General features: G+C 49.1%; 1 protein-coding gene across 6 annotated transcripts in view; it reads left to right on the top strand.

Annotated features, from left to right (window-relative positions):
- ccar1 (cell division cycle and apoptosis regulator 1) overlaps window positions 1-24,758 on the top strand; it is a 409,621-nt gene extending 384,863 nt beyond the window's left edge. For all 6 annotated transcript variants that reach the window (XM_072478734.1, XM_072478736.1, XM_072478731.1 and 3 more), the window contains one exon: window positions 24,411-24,758. In XM_072478734.1, coding sequence (XP_072334835.1) covers window positions 24,411-24,467 — 57 coding nt within the window. In that variant the 3' untranslated portion in view covers window positions 24,468-24,758. The remainder of the gene's footprint in view (window positions 1-24,410) is intronic.
- Window positions 24,759-25,598: the final 840 nt, after the last annotated feature.

Raw genomic sequence — 25,598 nt, 5'->3', positions numbered from 1 at the left:
GAATGTTAATGGATACAAGTTTGAGCCAAGTCTGGTTTCTTTGCACAATACACAGAGGCTGTGTACCTGTCTGTGTCCCAAATTAACCACAATTCCCATGGTCCTTGGCAGGTGGCCATTTTACATGACTACAGAACATCTTTCCTGCATCTACTCTGTCTAATCCTGTTAGAATTTTATAGATTTCTATGAGATCCCACCTCATTCATCTGAACTCCAGCGAATCCTAACCTATTCAATCTCTCCTCATCCGTCAGTCCTGCCATCCCAGGAATCAGTCTGGTAAACATTCGCTGCACTCTCTGTATAGCTAGAGGATAAGGAGGTAAGGAGACCAAACGGCATGGTAGCAAAGTGGTTAGCATTGTCGCTTTACAGCTCCAGGGCCCCAGGTTCAATTCCTGGCTTTGGTCACTGACTGTGCGGAGTCTGCACGTTCTCCTGCGTGGGTTTCCTCCGGGGGAGCTCCCGGTATCCTCCCACCGATGTGCAGGTTAGGTGGATTGGCCATGCTAAATTGTCTTTAGTGTCCAAAGAGGCTGGGTGGGGTTGCTGGGTTACGGGTATGGGGCAGAGTTGTGGAGTGCTCTTTCCAAGGGCCGAATGGCCTCCTTCAGCACTGCAAATTCTATGTTCTGTGTTCAAACCTGCACACAATATTCCAGGTGTGGACTCGCCAAGGCCCTGGATAATTGCAGTAAGACATCTCTGCTCCTGTACTCGAATCCGCTCACAATGAAGGCCAGCATACCATTTGCCTTCTTTACTGCCTGCTGCACCTGCATGCTTACCTTCAGTGACTGGTGTACAAGGATACCAAGGTCTCGTTGCATGTTCCCCTTTCCTAATTTATGACCATTCAGATAATAGTCTGCCGCCTTGATTTTGCTACCTCACATTTATCCAAATTAAACTGCATTTGCCATTCATTTGCCCACTCACTCAACTTGTTCAAATCTCACTGAAGGATCTCTGCATCCTCCTCCGCTCACCCTCCCACCCAACTTGGTGTCATCTGCAAATTTGGAGATATGGCACTTTGTTCCCTTGTCTAAATCAGTAATATATATTGTGAGTGGCTGGGGTCCAAGCACCGATCCTTGCGGTACCCCACTAGTCGCTGCCTGCCAATTTGAAAAAGACCCGTTAATTAAAACATAGAACATTACAGCGCAGTACAAGCCCTTCGGCTCTCGATGTTGCGCCGACCTGTGAAACCACTCTAAAGCCCATCTACTCTATTCCCTTATCGTCCATATGTTTATCCAATGACCATTTGAATGCCCTTAATGTTGGCGAGTCCACTACTGTTGCAGGCAGGGCATTCCACGCCCTTACTACTCTCTGAGTAAAGAACCTACCTCTGACATCTGTCTTATATCTATCTCCCCTCAATTTAAAGCTATGTCCCCTCGTGCTAGACATCACCATCCGAGGAAAAGGCTCTCACTGTCCACCCTATCTAATCCTCTGATCATCTTGTATGCCTCAATTAAGTCACCTCTTTACCTTCTCTCTAACGAAAACAGCCTCTAGTCGCTCAACCTTCCCTCATAAGATCTTCCCTCCATACCAGGCAACATTCTGTCAAATCTCCTCTGCACCCTTTCCAATGCTTCCGCATCCTTCCTATAATGCGGCGACCGGAATTGCACGCAACACTCCAAATGCAGCAGCACCAGAGTTTTGTACAGCTGCAACATAACCTCGTGGCTCCGAAACTCAATCCCTCTACCAATAATAACATACCGTATGCCTTCTTAACAACCCTCTCAACCTGGGTGGCAACTTTCAGGGATTTATGTACATGGACAACGAGATCTCTCTGCTCATCCACACTGCCAAGAATCTTACCATTAGCCCAATACTCTGTCTTCCTGTTATTCCTTCCAAAATAAATCACCTCACACTTTTCTGCATTAAACTCCATTTGCCACCTCTCAGCCCAGCCCAGGTTGTCTCTACTCCCCTTCTTGAACAAGGGGACAACATTTGCTATCCTCCAGTCTTCTGGCACTATTCCTGTAGACAAAGATGACTTAAAGATCAAAGGCTCAGCAATCTCCTCCCAACTTCCCAGAGAATCCTAGGATAAATCTATGTCCCTCTGTAACTTGTAACATCCTTCTGCACTGTCCACAACTCCACCGACTTTAGTGTCATCTGCAAATTTACTCACCCATCCTTCTACACCCTCCTCCAGGTCATTTATAAAAATGACAAACAGCAGTGGCCCCAAAACAGATCCTTGTGGTACACCACTAGTAACTGGACTCCAGTCTGAACATTTCCCATCAACCACCACCCTTTGTCTTCCAGCTAGCCAATTTCTGATCCAAACTGCTAAATCACCCTGAATCCCATTCCTCCGTATTCTCTGCAGTAGCCTACCGTGGGGAACCTTATCAAACGCTTTACTGAAATCCATATACACCACATCAACTGCTTTACCCTCATCCACCTGTTTGGTCACCTTCTCAAAGAACTCAATAAGGTTTGTGAGGCATTGACCTATCCTTCACAAAACCGTGTTGACTATCTCTAATCAAATTATTCCTTTCCGGATGATTATACATCCTATCTCTTATATACCTTTACAAGACTTTGCCCACATCAGTTCACTGGTCTATAGTTACCGCGGTTGTCTCTACTCCCCTTCTTGAACAAGGGGACAACATTTGCTATCCTCCAGTCTTCTGGCACTATTCCTGTAGACAAAGATGACTTAAAGATCAAAGGCTCAGCAATCTCCTCCCAACTTCCCAGAGAATCCTAGGATAAATCCCATCCGGCCCAGGGGACTTATCTATTTTCACACTTTCCAGAGTTGCTAACATCTCCTCCTTATGAACCTCAAGCCCTTCTAGTCTAGTGGCCTGAATCTCAGTATTCTCCTCGACAACATTGTCTTTTTCCTGTGTGAATACTGATGGAAAAATATTCATTTAGCACCTCTCCTAACTCCTCGGACTCCACGCACATCTTCCCACTACTGTCCTTGACTGGCCCTACTCTTACCCTAGTCATTCTTTTATTCCTGACATATCTGTAGAAAGCTTTAGGGTTATCCTTGATCCTACCTGCCAAAGACTTCTCATGTCCCCTCCTGGCTCTTCTTAGCTCTCTCTTTAGGTCCTTCCTAGCTAACTTTTAACTCTCGCGCGCCCTAACTGAACCTTCACGTCTCATCTTTACATAAGCCTCCTTCTTCCTCTTGACTAGTGTTTCAACTGCTTTAGTAAACCACGGTTCCCTCGCTCGACCACATCCTCCCTGCCCTACTCTTTGTTTCCTGTCTGCCAACCAGTTTACTATCGGTCTAAATACACTATCCCCAGTCCCATGCACTTTAATTTTACATACTAATCTTTTATGCGGGACTTTGTCAAAAGTTTCCTCAAAGATCAAAATATGTTTCTATGAGATCCCCTCTCATTCTTCTAAACTTCAGTGCGTACAAGCCCAGTCGATCCAGTCTTTATTTATATGTCAGTCCTGCCATAATGGGAATTTGGCTGGTGAACCTTTGCATAACACACTCAATAGCAAGAATATCGTTCCTCAACCTAGAAAGCCAAAACTGCACACAATACTCATGTTGTGGCCTCACCAAGGACCTGTATAACTGCAGCAAGACACCCCTTCTCCTAGACGCAAATCCTCTTGCCATACACTATTTTCTAAATGGGAATATGCTTAGAAAATCAGAAGCACAAAGGGACTTGGGAGTCTTCGTTCACGATTCTCTTAAGGCTAACGTGCAGGTTCAGTCGGCAGTTAGGAAGGCAATGTTATCATTCATATCGAGAGGGCTAGAATACAAGACCAGGGATGTACTTCTGAGGCTATACAAGGCTCTGGTCAGACCCCATTTGGAGTATTGTGAGCAGTTTTGGGCACCGTATCCAAGGACGGATGTGCTGGCCTTGAAAAGGATCCAGTCGAGGTTCACAAGAATGATCCCTGGAATGAAGAGCTTGTCGTATGAGGAACGGTTGAGGACTCTGGGTCTGTACTCGTTGGAGTTTAGAAGGATGAGGGGGAATCTTATTGAAACTTAAAGGATACTGCGTGGCCTGGATAGAGTGGTCATGGAGAGAAAGTTTCCACTTGTAGGAAAAACTAGAACCAGAGGACATCATCTCAGACTCAAGGGACAATCCTTTAAAACCGAGATGAGGAGGAATTTCTTCAGCCAGAGGGTGGTGAATCCGTGGAACTCTGTGCTGTAGAGGCCAAATCACTGAGTTTCTTTAAAACAGAGAGAGAGAGGTTTTTGATCAATAAGGGAATCAGGGGTTATGGGGAGAAGGCAGGAGAATGGGGATGAGAAAAATATCAGCCATGATTGAATGGCGGACCAGAGTTGATGGGCCGAGTGTCCTAATTCTGCTCCTATGTCTTGCGGTCTGATGGCCATGAAGGCCAGCATGCCATTAGCTTTCCTCACTGCTTGCTGAACCTGCATGCCAACCTTCAGTGACTGTTCCACCATGACACCCAGGTCTCATTGCACCTCCCCTTTTCCTAAACTGCCACCATTCAGATAATCTGCATTCCTGTTTTTGCCACCAAAGTGGGTAACCTCACATTATGTTTCATTTGCCAAGTTTTTGCCCACTCAGCCAGCCTGTCCAAGTTATCCTGCAATCTCTTTGCATCTCCCTCACAGCACACACTGCCACCCAGCTTAGTGTCGTCTGCAATTTTGGAGAAATTGCATACAATTTCCTCTTCCAAATCATTAATGTATATTGTGAACAGCTGCCATCCCATTATAATGGAACCTTCTGGTACAGAGGCCGGGGTGGAAATTAGATGCGAGACTGTTGGGGGACTGAGGGTTCTGTGACAAAATTGAAAAAGTAATTAAGGAATATGTAGGTTTCAGCTGTACGGGTGAGGTGTCGGAGGCAGTTGTCTGGGAGGCTCTGAAGTCAGTGGTGAGGTGATCTTGTTTAAGGCTGGGGTGGATAAAGAGCAGAGGTTGGAGCGGCAGAGGGTAATAGGTGAGATGCTGGAGGCAGATAGGAGTTATGCAGAAGGTGGGGACCCAGCGAAGTTGGAAAAGAGGAACTACAGACGAGCTTTGACCAACTATCTACCACGTAGGCGGTGCGCCAACTGAGGCGAGCAAGGGGTGCAGTTTACGAGCTTGGGGAGAAGGTGTATATTAGCAGGGTCAGCTTCAGCGGGGAAGCGGCGGCAAGGGAAATTGTTCAGGTGTGGGACAGGGCAAGGAAGTTGGTGGTGGTTCCAGATCAGATTAACAAGGTCTTGAAGGAATTCTTGTAATGTGGATGTCATATACATGGACTTCAGTAAGACGTTTGATAAAGTTTCCCATGGCATAATTATCCATCACCATGGGTTGATGGATAAAGAATTGGCTGGGCAACAGGAGTAGTGGTGGAAGGTAGTGTCTCAAAATGGAGAACGGTGACTAGTGGTGTTCCACAGGGATCCGTGCTCGGACCACTGTTGTTTGTGATATACATAAATGATCTGGACGAAGGTATGGGTGGTCTGATTAGCAAGTTTGCAGATGATACTAAGATTGGTGGAGTTGCAGATAGCGAGGAGGACTGTCAGAGAATACAGCAAAATATAGATAGATTGGAGAGTTGGGCGGAGAAATGGCAGATGGAGTTCAATCCAGGCAAATGCGAGGTGATGCATTTTGCAAGATCTAATTCAAGAGCGGACTATACGGTCAATGGAAGAATCCTGGGGAACATTGATGTACAGAGAGATCTGGGAGTTCAGGTCCGTTGTATCCTGAAGGTGGCAACGCAGGTCGATAGAGTGGTCAAGAAGGCACACAGCATGCTTGCCTACATCGGACGGGGTATTGAGTACAAGAGTCAGCAGGTCATATTACAGTTGTATAGGACTTTGGTTAGGCCAAATTTGGAATGCTGCATGCAGTTCTGGTCGCCACATTACCAGAAGGATGTGGATGCTTTATAGAGGATGCAGAGGAAGTTCACCAGGATGTTGCCTGGTATGGAGGGTGCTAGCTATGATGAAAGGTTGAGTAGATTAGGATTATTTTCGTTGGAAAGACGGAGGTTGAGGGGGGACCTGATTGAGGTCTCCAAAATTATGAGAGGTATGGACAGGGTGGATAGCAACAAAGAACGGGGGTGTCAATTACAAGGTGTCACGATTTCAAGGTGAGAGGGGGAAAGTTTAAGGGAGATTTGCGTGGAAAGTTTACGCAGAGGGTGGTGGGTGCCTGGAACGCTTTGCCTGCGGTGGTGGTAGAGGCGGGCACGATAGCATCATTTAAGATGCATCTAGACAGATATATGAACGGGCGGGGAACAGAGGGAAGTAGATCCTTGGAAAATAGAAGACAGGTTAGATAAAGGATCTGGATCGGCGCAGGCTGGGAGGGCCGAAGGGCCTGTTCCTGTGCTGTAATTTTCTTTGTTCTTGTTCTATGAGAGGCTGTACAGGTCAGAGCCACCTAGGGGAGACCGGGAGATGCAGGAATTTCTAGATGGGCTGAAGTACCCGAGGTTAGGGGAGGGGGACAGGGCTACATTAGAAGGAGTGATAGTGGAGCAGGAGATAAAAGATCTGATTGGGAGGATGCAGTCGGGGAAGGTATCAGGGCTGGATGGGTTTCCGGTGGAATGTTATAAAAAATTCAAGGATAAGCTTGCATCCCTGATGGTGAAGATGTTTGAGGAGGCGATAGGGAAGGGGGTGTCCACAAACTTTGGGGCAGGCATCGATTTCCCTGTTGCTTAAAAAAGATAAGGATCTGACGAAGTGTGAGTCGTGTAGGCCCATATCACTTTTAAACGTGGACGCAAAGGTTTTGGCCGGCGGGTTGGGGGCAGGGTCAAGGTAAAAGCTGCTTCGGGGGAACCACAGATTTGGGCCAGGGAAGTAGACGGGAAATTTTCGGAAATGGGAGGAGAAGGCGATTAAGACACTAAAAGATTTGTTTCTTGGGGTCAGTTTGCAGGATTGAAGGAGCTGGGAACGAAATATGGGCAGGAGCAGGGGGAAATGTTTAGATACGTGCAGGTTCGAGATTTTGCCAGGAAGGAGATACAGAGCTTCCCGGTGGAGCTGGCCTCAACATTGCTGGAGGAGGTGCTGACGACGGGGGGCTGGAGGACATAGAACTGTACACGCCCTTCGGCCCACGATGTTGTGCCGAACTAGTCTGAAACTAAGATCAAATCAACCTACTCCCAATCATTCGAGTGCACTCCACATGCCTATCCAATAACCACTTGAAAGTGTCTGACTCCACTACCACAGCTGGGAGTGCGTTCCACGCCCCAACCACTCTCTGAGTAAAGAACCTACCTCTGACATCCCTCCTATATCTGCCACCATGATCCTTATAGTTATACCCCCTTGTAACAGCTACATCCACCTAAGGAAAAAGTCGCTGAACGTCCACTCTATCTATCCCTCTCATCATCTTATACACCTCAATTAAGTCGCCTCTCATCCTCCTTCAATCCAATGAGAAAAGCCCGAGCTCCCTCAACCTTTCCTCATAAGACCTATCCCCCAATCCAGGCAGCATCCTGGTAAATCTCCTTTGCACCCTTTCCAATGCTTCCACTTCCTTCCTATAATGAGGTGACCAGAACTGCACACAATACTCCAAATGTGGTCTAACCAAGGTCTTGTACAGTTGCAGCATAACCTCACGGCTCTTAAACTCAATCCCCAAAATGAATCACCTCACACATGGGTTAAACTCCATCTGCCACTTTTCAGCCCAGCTCTGCATCCTATCAATGTCTCTTTACAGCCTACAATAGCCCTCCACATTTTCCACTACTCCACCAATCTTGGTGTCATCAGCAAATTTACTAACCCAAACTTCAACTCCATCGTCCAAGTCATTGATAAAAATCACAAATAGCAGAGGACCCAGCACTGATCCCTGTGGTACACCGCTGGTGACTGGGCTCCAGGATGAAAATTTGCCATCTACCACCACCCTTTGTCTTCTATTGATCCACTCGGCCAAATTTCCCTCTATGCCATGCCTCCTTACTTTCTGCATGAGCCGACCATGGGGAACCTTATCAAACGCCCTACTAAAATCCATGTGTACGACATCAACTGCTCTACCTTCATCTATGTACTTGGTTACCTCCTCAAAGAATACAATCAAACTTGTGAGGCAAGACTTACCCCTCACAAATCCGTGCTGACTATCCTGGATTAAGCTGTATCTTTCCAAATGATCATAAATCCTATCCCTCAGGACCCTTTCCAATAATTTACCTATGACGAAGTGAGACTAACCGGCCTATAATTCCCAGGGTTATATCTTTCCCTTTCTTGAACAAGTGGACAACATTCGCCTCACTCCAGTCTTCTGGCACTATTTCTGTAGACAGTGAGGACATAAAGATCAAAGCCAAAGGCTCTGCAATCTCATCCCTCGCCTCCCAAAGAATCCTAGGATACATCCCATCAGGCCCAGGGGATTTATCTATCCTCAGGCTTCTCAAAATTTCTAATACATCTTCCTTCCGAATATCTACCTCCTCCAGCCTACCAGTCTGTATCGCACTATCCTCCTCAACAACATGGCCCCTCTCCTTTGTGAACACTGCAGAAAAGTATTCATTTAAGGCCTCTCCTATATCTTGCACACGTTCCCACTACTGCCCTTGACCGGCCCTAACTTCACCTTGGTCATTCTTTTATTCCTCACACCATAAAAAGCCTTGGGGTTTTCCTTGATCCTACTCATCAAGGACTTCTCATGCCTCCTCCCCTCCTAGCTCTCCTCAGCCCTTTCTTGAGCTCCTTCCTCGCTAACTTGTATCCCTCAAGTGCCCTAACTGAACCTTGTTTTCTCATCCTTACATAAGCCCCCTTCTTCCTCTTTTATAAACCATGGTTCTCTCACTCGACCATTTTCTCCCTGCCTGACAGGGACATACATATCAAGGACACACAGTATTTCCTCCTTGAACAAGCTCCACATCTCAATTGTGCCTATCCCTGACAGTTCCTGTTTCCATCTTATGCTCCCCAATTCTTGCCTAATCGCATCGTAATTACCCTTTCCCCAGTTATAAATCTTGCCCTGCCGTATGTTCCTGTCCCTCTCCATTGCTATCGTGAAAGTCACCGAATTGTGGTGACTATCTCAAGTGCTCTCCCACAGCCAAATTTTTTTTTAAATATATTTATTAAATTTTTAACACAATTTTTCACCCTTACGAACACACCCCCCCACCTCGTAACAAATAGAAAGAAAACACACATAGCAAGACATAAACATGGTAAAACGATATGTTACAAAACTTTGTACATTGGATTCCTCCCGTACATGCCAGTTTTCCAGATCCTTCATGTATTATCTTGCTCAAATACCCCCCAGACAGACCCCGCTTCCCCCCCCCCCTTCCTCCTCCCCCCCCCCCCCCCTCCCCCCGCCCCCCGGGTTGCTGCTGCTGCTGACCGACCTTCAAACGCTCCGCGAGATAGTCTAGGAACGGTTGCCACCACCTGTAGAACCCCTGCGCAGACCCTCTCAGGGCAAACTTTATCCTCTCTAGCTTGATAACCCCTGCCATATCATTTATCCAGGACTCCAGGCTGGGGGGCTTTGCCTCCTTCCACATTAGCAAGATCCTTCGCCGGGCTACTAGGGACGCAAAGGCCAGAATGCCGGCCTCTTTCGCCTCCTGCACTCCCGGCTCGTCCACTGCTCCAAATATTGCTAGCCCCCAGCTTGGCTTGACCCGGGATTTCACCACCTTAGATATTGTTCCCGCCACTCCCCTCCAGAACCCCTCCAGTGCCGGGCATGACCAAAACATATGGACATGGTTCGCCGGGCTCCCTGAGCACCTTCCACATCTGTCCTCTACCCCAAAGAACCTACTCAGCCTCGCCCCCGTCATGTGCGCTCTGTGGACCACCTTAAATTGTATCAGGCTGAGCCTGGCACACGAGGAAGAGGAATTAACCCTACCTAGGGCTGATGCTGAATTGCTCCTCAATCTTCTCCCCCAGCTCCTCCTCCCATTTACCCTTCAGCTCCTCTACCAACACCTCCCCCTCTTCTTTCATCTCCTGGTATATCGCCGACACCTTGCCCTCTCCAACCCATACGCCCGAGATCACCCTGTCTTGAATTTCCTGTGCCGGGAGCAACGGGAATTCCCTCACCTGCCGCCTCACAAACGCCCTCACCTGCATGTATCTGAAAGCATTTCCCGGGGGTAGCCCAAACTTCTCCTCTAGTGCCCCTAGGCTCGCAAACGTCCCATCAATGAACAGGTCCCCCATTCTTCTAATCCCCGCCCGATGCCAGCTCTGAAACCCCCTGTCCATCCTCCCCGAGACAAACCGATGGTTACCCCTGATCGGGGACCACACCGAGGCTCCCATTGCACCCCTGTGCCGTCTCCAATCGCCCCAGATCTTTAGCGATGCCGCCACCACCGGACTTGTGGTGTACCTTGTCGGTGAGAGCGGCAGCGGTGCCGTCACCAGCGCCCCCAGGTTTGTTCCTTTGCAGGACGCCATGTCCAACCTTTTCCATGCCACCCCCTCTCCCTCCATCACCCACTTACGGATTATCGCCACATTTGCTGCCCAGTAGTAGCCCCCCAGATACAGCAACGCCAACCCTCCTCGGTCCCTACTGCGCTCCAGAAACCCTCTCCTTACCCTCGGGGTCTTATTCGCCCTCACAAACCCCATAATGCTCCTGCCTACCCTCTTTTAAAAAAAGGCCTTGGTGATCACGATGGGAAGGCACTGAAACACAAAAAGAAACCTCGGGAGGACCACCATTTTGACCGACTGCACTCGACCCGCTTGCGAGAGCGGCAACATATCCCACGTTTTGAAGTCCTCCTCCATCTGCTCCACCAGCCTCGTCAGATTCAGTTTATGTAGGGCCCCCCAACTCCTAGCTATTTGGATCCCCAGGTACCGAAAAGCTCCTTCCCGCCCTCCTCAGCGGTAGATCGTCTGTCCCCCTTTCCTGGTCTCCTGCCTGTACTACAAAGAGCTCACTCTTCCCTACATTAAGCTTATAGCCCGAATAATCCCCAAACTCTCTTAGAGTCTGCATGACCTCCACCATCCCCTCCACTGGATCCGCTACATACAGCAACAGGTCATCTGCATAAAGCGACACTCGATGCTCCTCTCCCCCTCGGACCACCACCCCCCCCCCCCCCCCCCCCCCCCCCCCCCATTTCCTAGACTCCCTTAATGACATGGCCAAGGGTTCAATTGCTAATGCAAACAACAGGGGGGACAGGGGGCACCCCTGCCTCGTCCCACGGTACAGACGAAAATACTCCGACCTCCGCCGATTCGTAACCACACTCGCCACCGGGGCTCTGTAAAGGAGCTTAACCCAACTAATAAACCCTTCCCCGAACTCAAACCTACACAGCACCTCCCAGAGGTACTCCCACTCTACTCGGTCAAAGGCCTTCTCCGCGTCCATAGCTGCCACTATCTCTGCCTTTCCCTCCACCGATGGCATCATTATCATGTTTAGGAGCCGCCGCACATTGGTGTTTAGTTGCCTGCCCTTTACAAATCCCGTCTGGTCCTCGTGAATCACCCCCGGGACACAGTCCTCGATCCTCGTAGCCAGCACTTTTGCCAGCAACTTAGCATCCATGTTGAGGAGCAAGATAGGCCTGTACGACCCACATTGCAGTGGGTCCTTGTCCCGCTTCAGGAACAAAGAGATCGTCGCCTCCGACATTGTCGGGGGCAGGGTCCCTCCCTCCCTTGCCTCATTAAAAGTCCTCACTAGCAGCGGGGCCAACAGGTCTACGCACCTCCTGTAGAACTCAACCGGGAACTCGTCCGGTCCCGGGGCCTTCCCTGCCTGCATACTCCCCAAACCTTTGCTCAGCTCCTCCAACCCAATTGGTGCCCCCAAGCCAGCCACTTCCTGCTCCTCCACCCTCTGGAACCTCAGTTGGTCCAGGAATCGTCTCATCCCCTCTTCCCCCGCTGGGGGCTGGGATCTGTACAGCTCCTCATAGAAGGCCTTGAATGCCTCATTTACTTTCGTCGCACTCCGCACCGTAGCTCTCCTTCCATCCTTAACTCCACCTATTTCTCTCGCTGCCATCCTCTTATGGAGCTGGTGTGCCAGCATCCGACTCGCCTTCTCCCCATACTCATACGTCGCCCCCTGCGCTTTCCTCCACTGTGCCTCTGCCTTCCCTGTGGTCAACAGGTCAAACTCCGTCTGGAGACGTCGTCTTTCCCTAAGTAATCCCTCTTCGGGGCCTCTGCGTATCTCCTGTCCACTCTTAAAATCTCCCCCACTAACCTCTCCCTTTCCATGCCCTCTATCTTCTCCCTATGAGCCCTGATGGAGATTAGCTCTCCCCTGATCACCGCCTTCAGCGCCTCCTATACCACCCCCACCCGCACCTCCCCGTTGTCGTTTGCCTCCAAGTACCTTTCGATACACCCCCTCACCCTCCCCCACACCGCCTCATCTGCCAGCAGTCCCACATCCAACCGCCACAGCGGGCGTTGGTCCCTCTCCTCTCCCAACTCCAGTTCCACCCAGTGCGGGGCATGATCTGAAATGGCTGTGGCCGAATACACCGTTCCCTCCACTTTCGGGATCAGTGCCCTGCCCTGAACAAAAAAATCTATCTGGGAGTAGGCTTTGTGCACGTGGGAGAAAAAAGAAAATTCCCTGGCCTGCGGCCTGGCAAACCTCAACAGGTCCATTCCCCCCATCTGATCCATAAACCCCCTAAGCACCTTGGCCGCCGCCGGCCTCTTTCCGGTCCTAGATCTGGAGCGATCCAGTGCTGGGTCCAACACCGTATTAAAATCCCCACCCATTGTCAAGCTTCCTACCTCCAGGGCCGGAATGCGCCCTAACATGCGCTTCATGAATCCGGCGGTGTCCCAGTTCGGGGGTATACATTTACCAATACCACCCACGTCCCCTGCAACTTACCGCTCACCATCACGTATCAACATCCATTGTCCACTACGATATTCTTGGCCTCAAACGACACCCGCTTCCCCACCAATATTGCCGCCCCTCTGTTCTTCGCGTCCAGCCCCGAATGGAATACCTGTCCTACCCATCCCTTTCTTAACCTGACCTGATCCGCCACCTTCAAATGTGTCTCCTGGAGCATGACCACGTCTGCCTTCAGTCCCTTTAAGTGCGCGAACACTCGGGCCCTCTTTACCGGCCCATTCAGGCCCCTCACATTCCACGTTATCAGCCGGATTGGGGGGCCTCCCACCCCCCGCCGACTAGCCATCTCCTTTTCTAGGCCAGTCCCCTGCCCGCACTGCCCTCACCCTCCAGTCCCCCAGACGGGAGACCCCGCCCCGACCACCTCTTCTGTGGCATAGGCAGGAAGGGGCATGAGGTCCTGCAGCAGGAGTTCAGGGAGCTAGGCAGGAAGTTAAAAGACAGGACCTCGAGGGTTGTAATCTCGGGATTACTCCCTGTGCCACGTGCCAGTGAGGCTAGAAATAGGAAGATAGAGCAGACAAACACGTGGCTAAACAGCTGGTGTAGGAGGGAGGGTTTCCGTTATCTGGACCACTGGGAGCTCTTCCGGGGCAGGTGTGACCTGTATAAGATGGACGGGTTGCATCTAAACCGGAGAGGCATAAATATCCTGGCCGCGAGGTTTGCTAGTGTCACACGGGAGGGTTTAAACTAGTATGGCAGGGGGGTGGGCACGGGAGCAATAGGTCAGAAGGTGAGAGCATTGAGGGAGAACTAGGGAATAGGGACAGTGTGGCTCTGAGGCAGAGCAGACGGGGAGAAGTTGCTGAACACAGCGGGTCTGGTGGCCTGAAGTGCATATGTTTTAATGCAAGGAGCATTACGGGTAAGGCAGATGAACTTAGAGCTTGGATTACTACTTGGAACGATGATGTTGTTGCCATTACAGAGACCTGGTTGAGGGAAGGGCAGGATTGGCAGCTAAACGTTCCAGGATTTAGATGTTTCAGGCGGGATAGAGGGGGATGTAAAAGGGGAGGCGGAGTTGCGCTACTTGTTCGGGAGAATATCACAGCTATACTGCGAGAGGACACCTCAGAGGGCAGTGAGGCTATATGGGTAGAGATCAGGAATAAAAAGGGTGCAGTCACAATGTTGGGGGTATACTACAGGCCTCGCAACAGCCAGCGGGAGATAGAGGAGCAGATAGGTAGGCAGATTTTGCAAAAGAGTAAAAACAACAGGGTTGTGGTGATGGGAGACTTCAACTTCCCCAATATTGACTGGGACTCACTTAATGCCAGGGGCTTAGACGGGGCGGAGTTTGTAAGGAACATCCAGGAGGGCTTCTTAAAACAATATGTAAACAGTCCAACTAGGGAAGGGGCGGTACTGGACCTGGTATTGGGGAATGAGCCCGGCCAGGTGGTAGATGTTTCAGTAGGGGAGCATTTTGGTAACAGTGACCACAATTCAGTAAGTTTTAAAGTACTGGTGGACAAGGATAAGAGTGGTCCGAGGATGAATGTGCTAAATTGGGGGAAGGCTAATTATAACAATATTAGGCGAGAACTGAAGAACATAGATTGGGGGCGGATGTTTGAGGGCAAATCAACATCTGACATGTGGGAGGCTTTCAAGTGTCAGTTGAAAGGAATACAGAACAGGCATGTTCCTGTGAGGAAGAAAGATAAATACGGCAATTTTCGGGAACCTTGGATGACGAGTGATATTGTAGGCCTCGTCAAAAAGAAAAAGGAGGCATTTGTCAGGGCTAAAAGGCTGGGAACAGACGAAGCCTGTGTGGCATATAAGGAAAGTAGGAAGGAACTTAAGAAAGGAGTCAGGAGGGCTAGAAGGGGTCATGAAAAGTCATTGGCAAATAGGGTTAAGGAAAATCCCAAGGCTTTTTACACGTACATAAAAAGCAAGAGGGTAGCCAGGGAAAGGGTTGGCCCACTGAAGGATAGGCAAGGGAATCTATGTGCGGAGCCAGAGGAAATGGGCGAGGTACTAAATGAATACTTTGCATCAGTATTCACCAAAGAGAAGGAATTGGTAGATGTTGAGTCTGGAGAAGGGGGTGTAGATAGCCTGGGTCACATTGTGATCCAAAAAGACGAGGTGTTGGGTGTCTTAAAAAATATTAAGGTAGATAAGTCCCCAGGGCCTGATGGGATCTACCCCAGAATACTGAAGGAGGCTGGAGAGGAAATTGCTGAGGCCTTGACAGAAATCTTTGGATCCTCGCTGTCTTCAGGGGATGTCCCGGAGGACTGGAGAATAGCCAATGTTGTTCCTCTGTTTAAGAAGGGTAGCAAGGATAATCCCGGGAACTACAGGCCGGTGAGCCTTACTTCAGTGGTAGGGAAATTACTGGAGAGAATTCTTCGAGACAGGATCTACTCCCATTTGGAAGCAAATGGACGTATTAGTGAGAGGCAGCACGGTTTTGTGAAGGGGAGGTCGTGTCTCACTAACTTGATAGAGTTTTTCGAGGAGGTCACTAAGATGATTGATGCAGGTAGGGCAGTAGATGTTGTCTATATGGACTTCAGTAAGGCCTTTGACAAGGTCCCTCATGGTCGACTAGTACAAAAGGTGAAGTCACACGGGATCAGGGGTGAACTGGCAAGGTGGATACAGAACTGGCGAGGCCATAGAAGGCAGAGGGTAGCAATGGAGGGATGCTTTTCTAATTGGAGGGCTGTGACCAGTGGTGTTCCACAGGGATCAGTGTTGGGACCTTTGCTGTTTGTAGTATACATAAACGATTTGGAGGAAAATGTAACTGGTCTGATTAGTAAGTTTGCAGACGACACAAAGGTTGGTGGAATTGCGGATAGCGATGAGGACTGTCTGAGGATACAGCAGGATTTAGATTGTCTGGAGACTTGGGCGGAGAGATGGCAGATGGAGTTTAATCTGGACAAATGTGAGGTAATGCATTTTGGAAGGGCTAATGCAGGTAGGGAATATACAGTGAATGGTAGAACCCTCAAGAGTATTGAAAGTCAAAGAGATCTAGGAGTACAGGTCCACAGGTCATTGAAAGGGGCAACACAGGTGGAGAAGGTAGTCAAGAAGGCATACGGCATGCTTGCCTTCATTGGCCGGGGCATTGAGTATAAGAATTGGCAAGTCATGTTGCAGCTGTATAGAACCTTAGTTAGGCCACACTTGGAGTATAGTGTTCAATTCTGGTCGCCACACTACCAGAAGGATGTGGAGGCTTTAGAGAGGGTGCAGAAGAGATTTACCAGAATGTTGCCTGGTATGGAGGGCATAAGCTATGAGGAGCGATTGAATAAACTCGGTTTGTTCTCACTGGAACGAAGGAGGTTGAGGGGCGACCTGATAGAGGTATACAAAATTATGAGGGGCATAGACAGAGTGGATAGTCAGAGGCTTTTCCCCAGGGTAGAGGGGTCAATTACTAGGGGGCATAGGTTTAAGGTGAGAGGGGCAAGGTTTAGAGTAGATGTACGAGGCAAGTTTTTTACGCAGAGGGTAGTGGGTGCCTGGAACTCACTACCGGAGGAGGTAGTGGAAGCAGGGACGATAGGGACATTTAAGGGGCATCTTGACAAATATATGAATAGGATGGGAATAGAAGGATACGGACCCAGGAAGTGTAGAAGATTGTAGTTTAGTCGGGCAGTATGGTCGGCACGGGCTTGGAGGGCCGAAGGGCCTGTTCCTGTGCTGTACATTTCTTTGTTCTTTGTTCTTTGTTGTCCCCTTCCCCTTCGGCCAGTGCAGCAGCAACCCTTTTTTCCTCCCCGCTAGACCCGTGTCTAGCTTTTTCGCTCCCCCCATAGCACTCCCGTAAGTCAGCTGACACCTGCTGAGCCCGGCTTCCCCCGCCGTCCCATTGACTGTGAATCTCCCAATCAGTGTGCGCTCCTCCATTCCCCCCCCCCCCCCCTCCTTTCTTCCCTAGCGTGGGAGAAAACCCGCGTTTTCCTAAGCCTGCCCCGCCCCCTCTGGCGCAGCTCCTGTCACAGCCTTGTCTCATTCCCCCCATCCCCGAGCCTCCTCTCCCTCCAGGACCAGCGCCCACTGTCTCGTACGGTCTTCTCACCCGGTCCCTTTCCCCATCCCCATCCCTCCCCCAGCCCGTGGAACATTTCCTGCACGTGATTAACACCCTATGTACAACAAACATCCCTCCCACCCTCACAAACCCTCAGTTTGAGTCCAACTTTTCAGTTTGAATAAAGGTCCAAGCCTCCTCAGGCGTTTCAAAATAGTGGTGTTGATCCTTGTATGTGACCCACAATCGCGCTGGCTGCAGCATTCCGAATCTCACTCCTTTCCGGTGCAGCACCACCTTGGCCCAGTTGAAACCCGCTCTCCTCTTTGCAGCGTCCATGCTCCAGTCCGGGTATATTCGGATCTCCGCATTCTCCCAGCTGCTGCTCCGCTCTTTCTTGGCCCATTTCAAGACCCTCTCTCTGTCTGTGAAACAGTGAAACCTCACTGTTTGGCGGCTCATTAGCCTTGGGCCTCCTCGCCAGCACCCGGTGTGCCCCATCCAGCTCCAAAGGCCTCAAAGGGGCCTCCGCGCCCATCATCGACTCGAGCATCGTGCCCCTGCATCGGCCCCCTCCTTCAGGGAGACCCAGGATCCGAAGATTCTTTCTCCTCGACCTGTTCTCCAGGTCTTCGAATCTTCCCGCCCACCTCTTGTGCAGCGCCTCGTGCTCCTCCACCCTCACCGCCAGGCCCAAGATCTCATCCTCGTTCTCATTGACTTTTTTCTGCACCTCCTGGATCTTTACCTCGTGGGCCTTCTGGGTCATCCCTAGTCCTTCAATCGCCGACAGCATAGGAGCCAGCATCTCTTTCCGCAGCTCCTCGAAACAGCGCTTAATGAACTCTTGCAGCTCCGGCCCGCATTCCACTTTATCCCCGGCCGCCGCCATTTTGTTTTTTTTCCTCGCTTCTCCCGCTGCTCCAACGCCGCTTTTTTGGCCGTTTCGCTTCTAAACGGTGAAGGGGGACCTCACTCTTCCCTTCCCACATGGAACGTCTTCAAAAATTTCCTGTTGGGGCTCCTCGAGAGAGCCCGAAAGTCCATGATTGCGGGAGCTGCCGAATCGTGCGGCTTAGCTCCACATCGCCGCAACCGGAAGTTCCCCACAACCAAATCTAACACTTGGCCCGGTTCATTACCCAGCACCAAATCCAATGTGGCCCCGCCTCTTGTTGGTCTATCCACATATTGTGTGAGGAAACCCTCCTGCACACACTGGATAGAACCAGCCCCATCCAAACTATTCGAATTATAGTGGTTCCAATCAATGTTTGGAAAGTTAAAGTCACCTATGACAACTACCCTGTGACTACTGCACCTATCCAAAATCTGCATTGCAATTTTCCAGTACATCACTGTTACTGTTTGGGGGCCTATAGAAAACTCCTAACAAAGTGATCGCTCCTTTCCTATTTCTAACTTCAGCCCACACTACCTCAGTAGACAGATCCTCCTCGAACTGCCTTTCTGCAGTCATTATACTATCCTTGATTAACAATGCTACTCCTCCACCTCTTCTACCACCTTCCCTAATCTTACTGAAACAGCTAAACCCCAGAACCTCCAACAACCATTCATTGAATCATAGAATTTACAGTTCCTGCCCCTGTTCTGTCCACGTCTCCGTAATGGCCACAACATCGTAGTCCCATGTACCAATCCATGCTTCAAGCTCACCAACCTTATTCCTGATGCTCCTCACATTTAAGTAGACACACTTCAAACCACCTTCATGCCTGCAGCTCTATATATCAGTCACTCTTGTGACTTTGGTACCTTCCTCAATACTGCACTACCCTCAACTTCCTGAACTCCAGCAACGCTATCTCCTGAACTACAAATCAGTTTCAGGGGGTAGTGTCGGCAGTTTACGGGGCTATTTTGGAAGAGGAGAAGGCACCACTGGAAGGGATCAAAGCAAAGTGGGAGGAAGGTTTGGAAGAGGGTATGGAGGAGGGGTTCTGGTGTGAGGTGCTTCGGAAAGTGTGCGAGGCTGGGGCTGATATATAGAGCACACCTCACAGGTGAGCCTGCTCTTTGAGGGGGTAGAAGATTTGTGTGAACGTTACGGGGGAGGGCCTGTGAATCACGTTCATGTTTTGATCCTGTCCAAAGCTGGAGGATTACTGAAAGGAGGTTTTTAGAGTAATCTCTAAAGTGGTGCACGTGAAACTGGACCCGGGCCCTCGGGAGGCCGTATTCGTGGTGTCGGACCAGCTGGGGGTGGAAACTGGTGCGGAGGCAGATGCTGTAGCCTTCGCCTCGTTGATCGCCCAAAGGCGGATCCTGTTGGGATAGAGAGCAACCTCTCCACCCTGTGCCCTGGCGTGGCGGGGGGACCTGTTGGAATTCTTGACTCTTGAGAAGGTTAAGTTTGAACTGAGGGGAAGGATGGAGGGGTTCTACAATTCATGGGCATTATTCATTATTCACTTTCACGAATTGGATAAAATCGAACATTAGCGGGAGTGGGAGGATTTGGGGGAGGAGACTGTATGTGATAATGGCGACTGTGGGTGATTCCTGATTCCTTTTTGTTTTCTGTTTATGTTAACATGCGTTAACATTGTTTGGGGGTTGGTGGGAGGATGGGATTGTTGTTGGTATGGGGATTGACATTATATTCGTTACTGCTTTTTGTTTATTGTTGGTGGGTGTAAATTTGGGAGTAAATGTGAAAAAGGGGGATAATTTTTTTTTTTTTAATCTATGACCTCTAGTTGTAGACTGCCCTACAAGGGGGAACATTTGGTCTACATTTACTTTATCTATCTCTCTTAGTATTTTATATACATCAATCAGTTGTAGAATAGAATCACTGCAGTGCAGAAGGAGGCCATTCGACCATCAGGTTCACACTGGCCCTTGGAAAGAGCAGCTCACACCTTCACCCTATTCCTATAACCCAGTAACCCCACCTAACCTTTTTGGACACTAAAGGGGCAATTTAGCATGGCCAATTCACCTAACGTGCCCATCATATTAATAATAATAATCGCTTATTGTCACAAGTAGACTTCAATGAAGCTACTGTTTAAAGCCCCTAGTCACCACATTCTGGCGCCTGTTCGGGGAGGCCGGTACGGGAATTGAACCCGCGCTGTAGGCATTGTTCTGCATCACAAACCAGCTGTTTAGCCCACTGTGCTAAACCAGCCCCTTTGGCCTGAGAGGAAATTTTCCTGAGTTCCTTCCTCCCCAATCCTGATTTCCAGCTATTTCTGGGTTGTGTGATGTTGCTTGAGAGATTAATGTTGGGCAAGAAACTGGGAGAACCTCCCTGCTCCTTGAGCATTGCTAAAAAAAATGTTGAGATAAATTTACAAAGAACAAGGAAAAGTACATCACAGGAACAGGCCCTTTGGCCCTCAAACCCTGTGCCGACCATGCTGCCCGTCTAAACTAAAATCTTCTACACTTCCTGGGTCCGTATCCCTCTATTCCCATCCTATTCATGTATTTGTCAAGATGCCCCTTAAAAGTCACTATTGTCCCTGCTTCCACCACCTCCTCCGGCAGCGAGTTCCAGGCACCCACTGCCCTCTGTGTATTAAAAAAAAAAATTGCCTCATACATCTCCTCTAAACCTTGCCCAATTCTTTTTTTCTAAATAGTGGGCAATTTGACATGAACAATCTACCTCCCCTGCATATCTTTGGGTTGTGGAGGTGAGACCCACGCAGACACAGGGGCAGGTGTGACCTGTATAAGATGGACGGGTTGCATCTAAACCGGAGAGGCATAAATATCCTGGCCGCGAGATTTGCTAGTGTCACACGGGAGGGTTTAAACTAGTATGGCAGGGGGGTGGGCACGGGAGCAATAGGTCAGAAGGTGAGAGCATTGAGGGAGAACTAGGGAATAGGGACAGTGTGGCTCTGAGGCAGAGCAGATGGGGAGAAGTTGCTGAACACAGCGGGTCTGGTGGCCTGAAGTGCATATGTTTTAATGCAAGGAGCATTACGGGTAAGGCAGATGAACTTAGAGCTTGGATTACTACTTGGAACTATGATGTTGTTGCCATTACAGAGACCTGGTTGAGGGAAGGGCAGGATTGGCAGCTAAACGTTCCAGGATTTAGATGTTTCAGGCGGGATAGAGGGGGATGTAAAAGGGGAGGCGGAGTTGCGCTACTTGTTCAGGAGAGTATCACAGCTATACAGCGAGAGAACACCTCAGAGGGCAGTGAGGCTATATGGGTAGAGATCAGGAATAAGAAGGGTGCAGTCACAATGTTGGGGGTATACTACAGGCCTCCCAACAGCCAGCGGGAGATAGAGGAGCAGATAGGTAGACAGATTTTGGAAAAGAGTAAAAACAACAGGGTTGTGGTGATGGGAGACTTCAACTTCCCCAATATTGACTGGGACTCACTTAGTGCCAGGGGCTTAGACGGGGCAGAGTTTGTAAGGAGCATCCAGGAGGGCTTCTTAAAACAATATGTAAACAGTCCAACTAGGGAGGGGCGGTACTGGACCTGGTATTGGGGAATGAGCCAGGTGGTAGATGTTTCAGTAGGGGAGCATTTCGGTAACAGTGACCACAATTCAGTAAGTTTTAAAGTACTGGTGGACAAGGATAAGAGTGGTCCGAGGATGAATGTGCTAAATTGGGGGAAGGCTAATTATAACAATATTAGGCGGGAACTGAAGAACATAGATTGGGGGCGGATGTTTGAGGGCAAATCAACATCTGACATGTGGGAGGCTTTCAAGTGTCAGTTGAAAGGAATACAGGACAGGCATGTTCCTGTGAGGAAGAAAGATAAATACGGCAATTTTCGGGAACCTTGGATGACGAGTGATATTGTAGGCCTCGTCAAAAAGAAAAAGGAGGCATTTGTCAGGGCTAAAAGGCTGGGAACAGACGAAGCCTGTGTGGCATATAAGGAAAGTAGGAAGGAACTTAAGCAAGGAGTCAGGAGGGCTAGAAGGGGTCATGAAAAGTCATTGGCAAATAGGGTTAAGGAAAACCCCAAGGCTTTTTACACTTACATAAAAAGCAAGAGGGTAGCCAGGGAAAGGATTGGCCCACTGAAGGATAGGCAAGGGAATCTATGTGTGGAGCCAGAGGAAATGGGCGAGGTACTAAATGAATACTTTGCATCAGTATTCACCAAAGAGAAGGAATTGGTAGATGTTGAGTCTGGAGAAGGGGGTGTAGATAGCCTGGGTCACATTGTGATCCAAAAAGACGAGGTGTTGGGTGTCTTAAAAAATATTAAGGTAGATAAGTCCCCAGGGCCGGATGGGATCTACCCCAGAATACTGAAGGAGGCTGGAGAGGAAATTGCTGAGGCCTTGACAGAAATCTTTGGATCCTCGCTGTCTTCAGGGGATGTCCCGGAGGACTGGAGAATAGCCAATGTTGTTCCTCTGTTTAAGAAGGGTGGCAGGGATAATCCCGGGAACTACAGGCCGGTGAGCCTTACTTCAGTGGTAGGGAAATTACTGGAGAGAATTCTTCGAGACAGGATCTACTCCCATTTGGAAGCAAATGGACGTATTAGTGAGAGGCAGCACGGTTTTGTGAAGGGGAGGTCGTGTCTCACTAACTTGATAGAGTTTTTCGAGGAGGTCACTAAGATGATTGATGCAGGTAGGGCAGTAGATGTTGTCTATATGGACTTCAGTAAGGCCTTTGACAAGGTCCCTCATGGTAGACTAGTACAAAAGGTGAAGTCACACGGGATCAGGGGTGAACTGGCAAGGTGGATACAGAACTGGCTAGGCCATAGAAGGCAGAGGGTAGCAATGGAGGGATGCTTTTCTAATTGGAGGGCTGTGACCAGTGGTGTTCCACAGGGATCAGTGCTGGGACCTTTGCTCTTTGTAGTATATATAAATGATTTGGAGGAAAATGTAACTGGTCTGATTAGTAAGTTTGCAGACGACACAAAGGTTGGTGGAATTGCGGATAGCGATGAGGACTGTCTGAGGATACAGCAGGATTTAGATTGTCTGGAGACTTGGGCGGAGAGATGGCAGATGGAGTTTAACCTGGACAAATGTGAGGTAATGCATTTTGGAAGGGCTAATGCAGGTAGGGAATATACAGTGAATGGTAGAACCCTCAAGAGTATTGAAAGTCAAAGAGATCTAGGAGTACAGGTCCACAGATCACTGAAAGGGGCTACACAGGTGGAGAAGGTAGTCAAGAAGGCATACGGCATGCTTGCCTTCATTGGCCGGGGCATTGAGTATAAGAATTGGCAAGTCATGTTGCAGCTGTATAGAACCTTAGTTAGGCCACACTTGGAGTATAGTGTTCAATTCTGGTCGCCACACTACCAGAAGGATGTGGAGGCTTTAGAGAGGGTGCAGAAGAGATTTACCAGAATGTTGCCTGGTATGGAGGGCATAAGCTATGAGGAGCGATTGAATAAACTCGGTTTGTTCTCACTGGAACGAAGGAGGTTGAGGGGCGACCTGATAGAGGTATACAAAATTATGAGGGGCATAGACAGAGTGGATAGTCAGAGGCTTTTCCCCAGGGTAGAGGGGTCAATTACTAGGGGGCATAGGTTTAAGGTGAGAGGGGCAAAGTTTAGAGTAGATGTCCGAGGCAAGTTTTTTACGCAGAGGGTAGTGGGTGCCTGGAACTCACTACCGGAGGAGGTAGTGGAGGCAGGGACGATAGGGACATTTAAGGGGCATCTTGACAAATATATGAATAGGATGGGAATAGAAGGATACGGACCCAGGAAGTGTAGAAGATTGTAGTTTAGTCGGGCAGTATGGTCGGCACGGGCTTGGAGGGCCGAAGGGCCTGTTCCTGTGCTGTACATTTCTTTGTTCTTTGTTCTTTGACACTAGGAGAATGTGCAAATTCCACACGGACAGTGACCACTGAACCACTTAATTTATTTAATGTAACTGCTCCACTGGCAGTTTGGCTCTCCCAAGGTTCTGCCCCTCCAAAAGTGCAATCTACCCAGTCAGCTTTGCTTAATAGCACTGTTAAGGGAATTGGAACTGATGAATTTGTGTCCCACTCCGAAACTTGAGTATGTAATTCAGGCTTACCAGACAGTGCAGTACTGAAGAAATGGTGTGCTGCCTTCAGGATGTATAAAGGATCATCTGCTTGTGTCAGCAATTCATATCGATGCAGAGAAGTGCACAAAGATTTACCTTGTGTACTGGCATCTTTTATGGGCACTCAACCCTGTTGTATTGTTTAATTTTGCTAAGAGCATCAGTCACAGCACAAATTGTACTGGGGCCGTCGGCAGAGGTCCCACTGGGGCCATCGGTGGAGGTCCCAGTGTTTCAGTCAGAAGCATCTCGGGAGTTACAAACCTCTGTGCTTCCACTTGTTCTTATCTTTCATATTTGTGTGACCTTTCATATTTGTCACTAATGTATTCTATTCCTTTCACTTTTTTTGAAACAGGGTGAAATCTCATGTGAAGACGCAGGGAAGACCAGGGCAAACGGAGCACCTGCATGATGTGTGATTCGGGGTTCCCAGGGTAGTCAACCATATTGTTATATAATTTCAGAGAGTTGCAGCTGACCAAAGCACTGCATGTGTCGTGGATTTTTGTAGTTTAAGGATGTGTTTGTAGAACAAAAGATGTACAAAGTTCTGAATAACTGAACTGTTTGGAACAAAAAGAAAGCAAAAGTGGACTTCTTAATTGCTTCAATGATTAGTAGTTACACAACTGGAGATACTTTTGCATTGCAAAATGTTTTTAGAGAAACATTAACTTTCTATGTTAATAAAAGGATAAGAAACTGTGATTGGTCACATTTTATCTATCTAATCTAATTAGGCTGAGCTGATCAGTCTCAAAACATTTGACTCTGCTTTATATCAAACTGTGACAAGTGTACACCAATTGGGTATGTATTGTTTTCTAAATTTAGAGTACCCAATTAATTTCTTCCAATTAAGGAGCAATTTAATGTGGTCAATCCACCTATCCTGCACATCTTTAGGGTTGTGGGGGCGCAACCCACGCACACACGGGGAGAATGTGCAAACTCCACACGGACAGTGACCAGGCGCCAGGATTGAACCTGGGACCTCAGCGCCCTGAGGCAGCTGTGCTAACCACTGTGCCTCCCCCCCCCCCCCCCCCCCCCCCAATTGGGTACATTACATTATCGCAGTGAGTAATTTTTTGAGATTATAATGATGGTGTAACGGGTTAGATATAGAGTACAGCTCAGTACCAATGTACAGGGAGGGGAGGCTCTGATTATTAAAACAGTTCACAACACGTTTCTACAAAATACAAATGGTACAAGCACTAAACTTTGCGCTGGAGAGACCAGATACCCTCAACTCTGTACCAACAGAAGGGAAAGGAAGGGGGGGGGGGGGGGAGGGTGATGGAGAGGGAGGGAGTCGGAGTGTTGGTGAAGGGGGGCCCAGTAGGGCACTGCCTGAACTATCTACAGAGGCAGAAAAACAAAAGAACCTTCAATTTTGATGTGCCAGAATCTGGGAGTTCCCCAGAGGGGGTGAGGGGCGACACAGTGTCAGGCACGAGTGAGACCCGCACCCCGCTACAGAGCGTCTCGTGAACCCTGTGCTCCCGACACTGGGCAGCTGACAGCCTTCGGACAGTCG

The sequence above is a fragment of the Scyliorhinus torazame genome, chromosome 16 (assembly GCF_047496885.1).
Source record: "Scyliorhinus torazame isolate Kashiwa2021f chromosome 16, sScyTor2.1, whole genome shotgun sequence".
NCBI lineage: Eukaryota > Metazoa > Chordata > Chondrichthyes > Carcharhiniformes > Scyliorhinidae > Scyliorhinus > Scyliorhinus torazame.
Note: the sequence above shows the minus strand (reverse complement) of the source record. Positions and strands in the feature narration are given on the sequence as shown.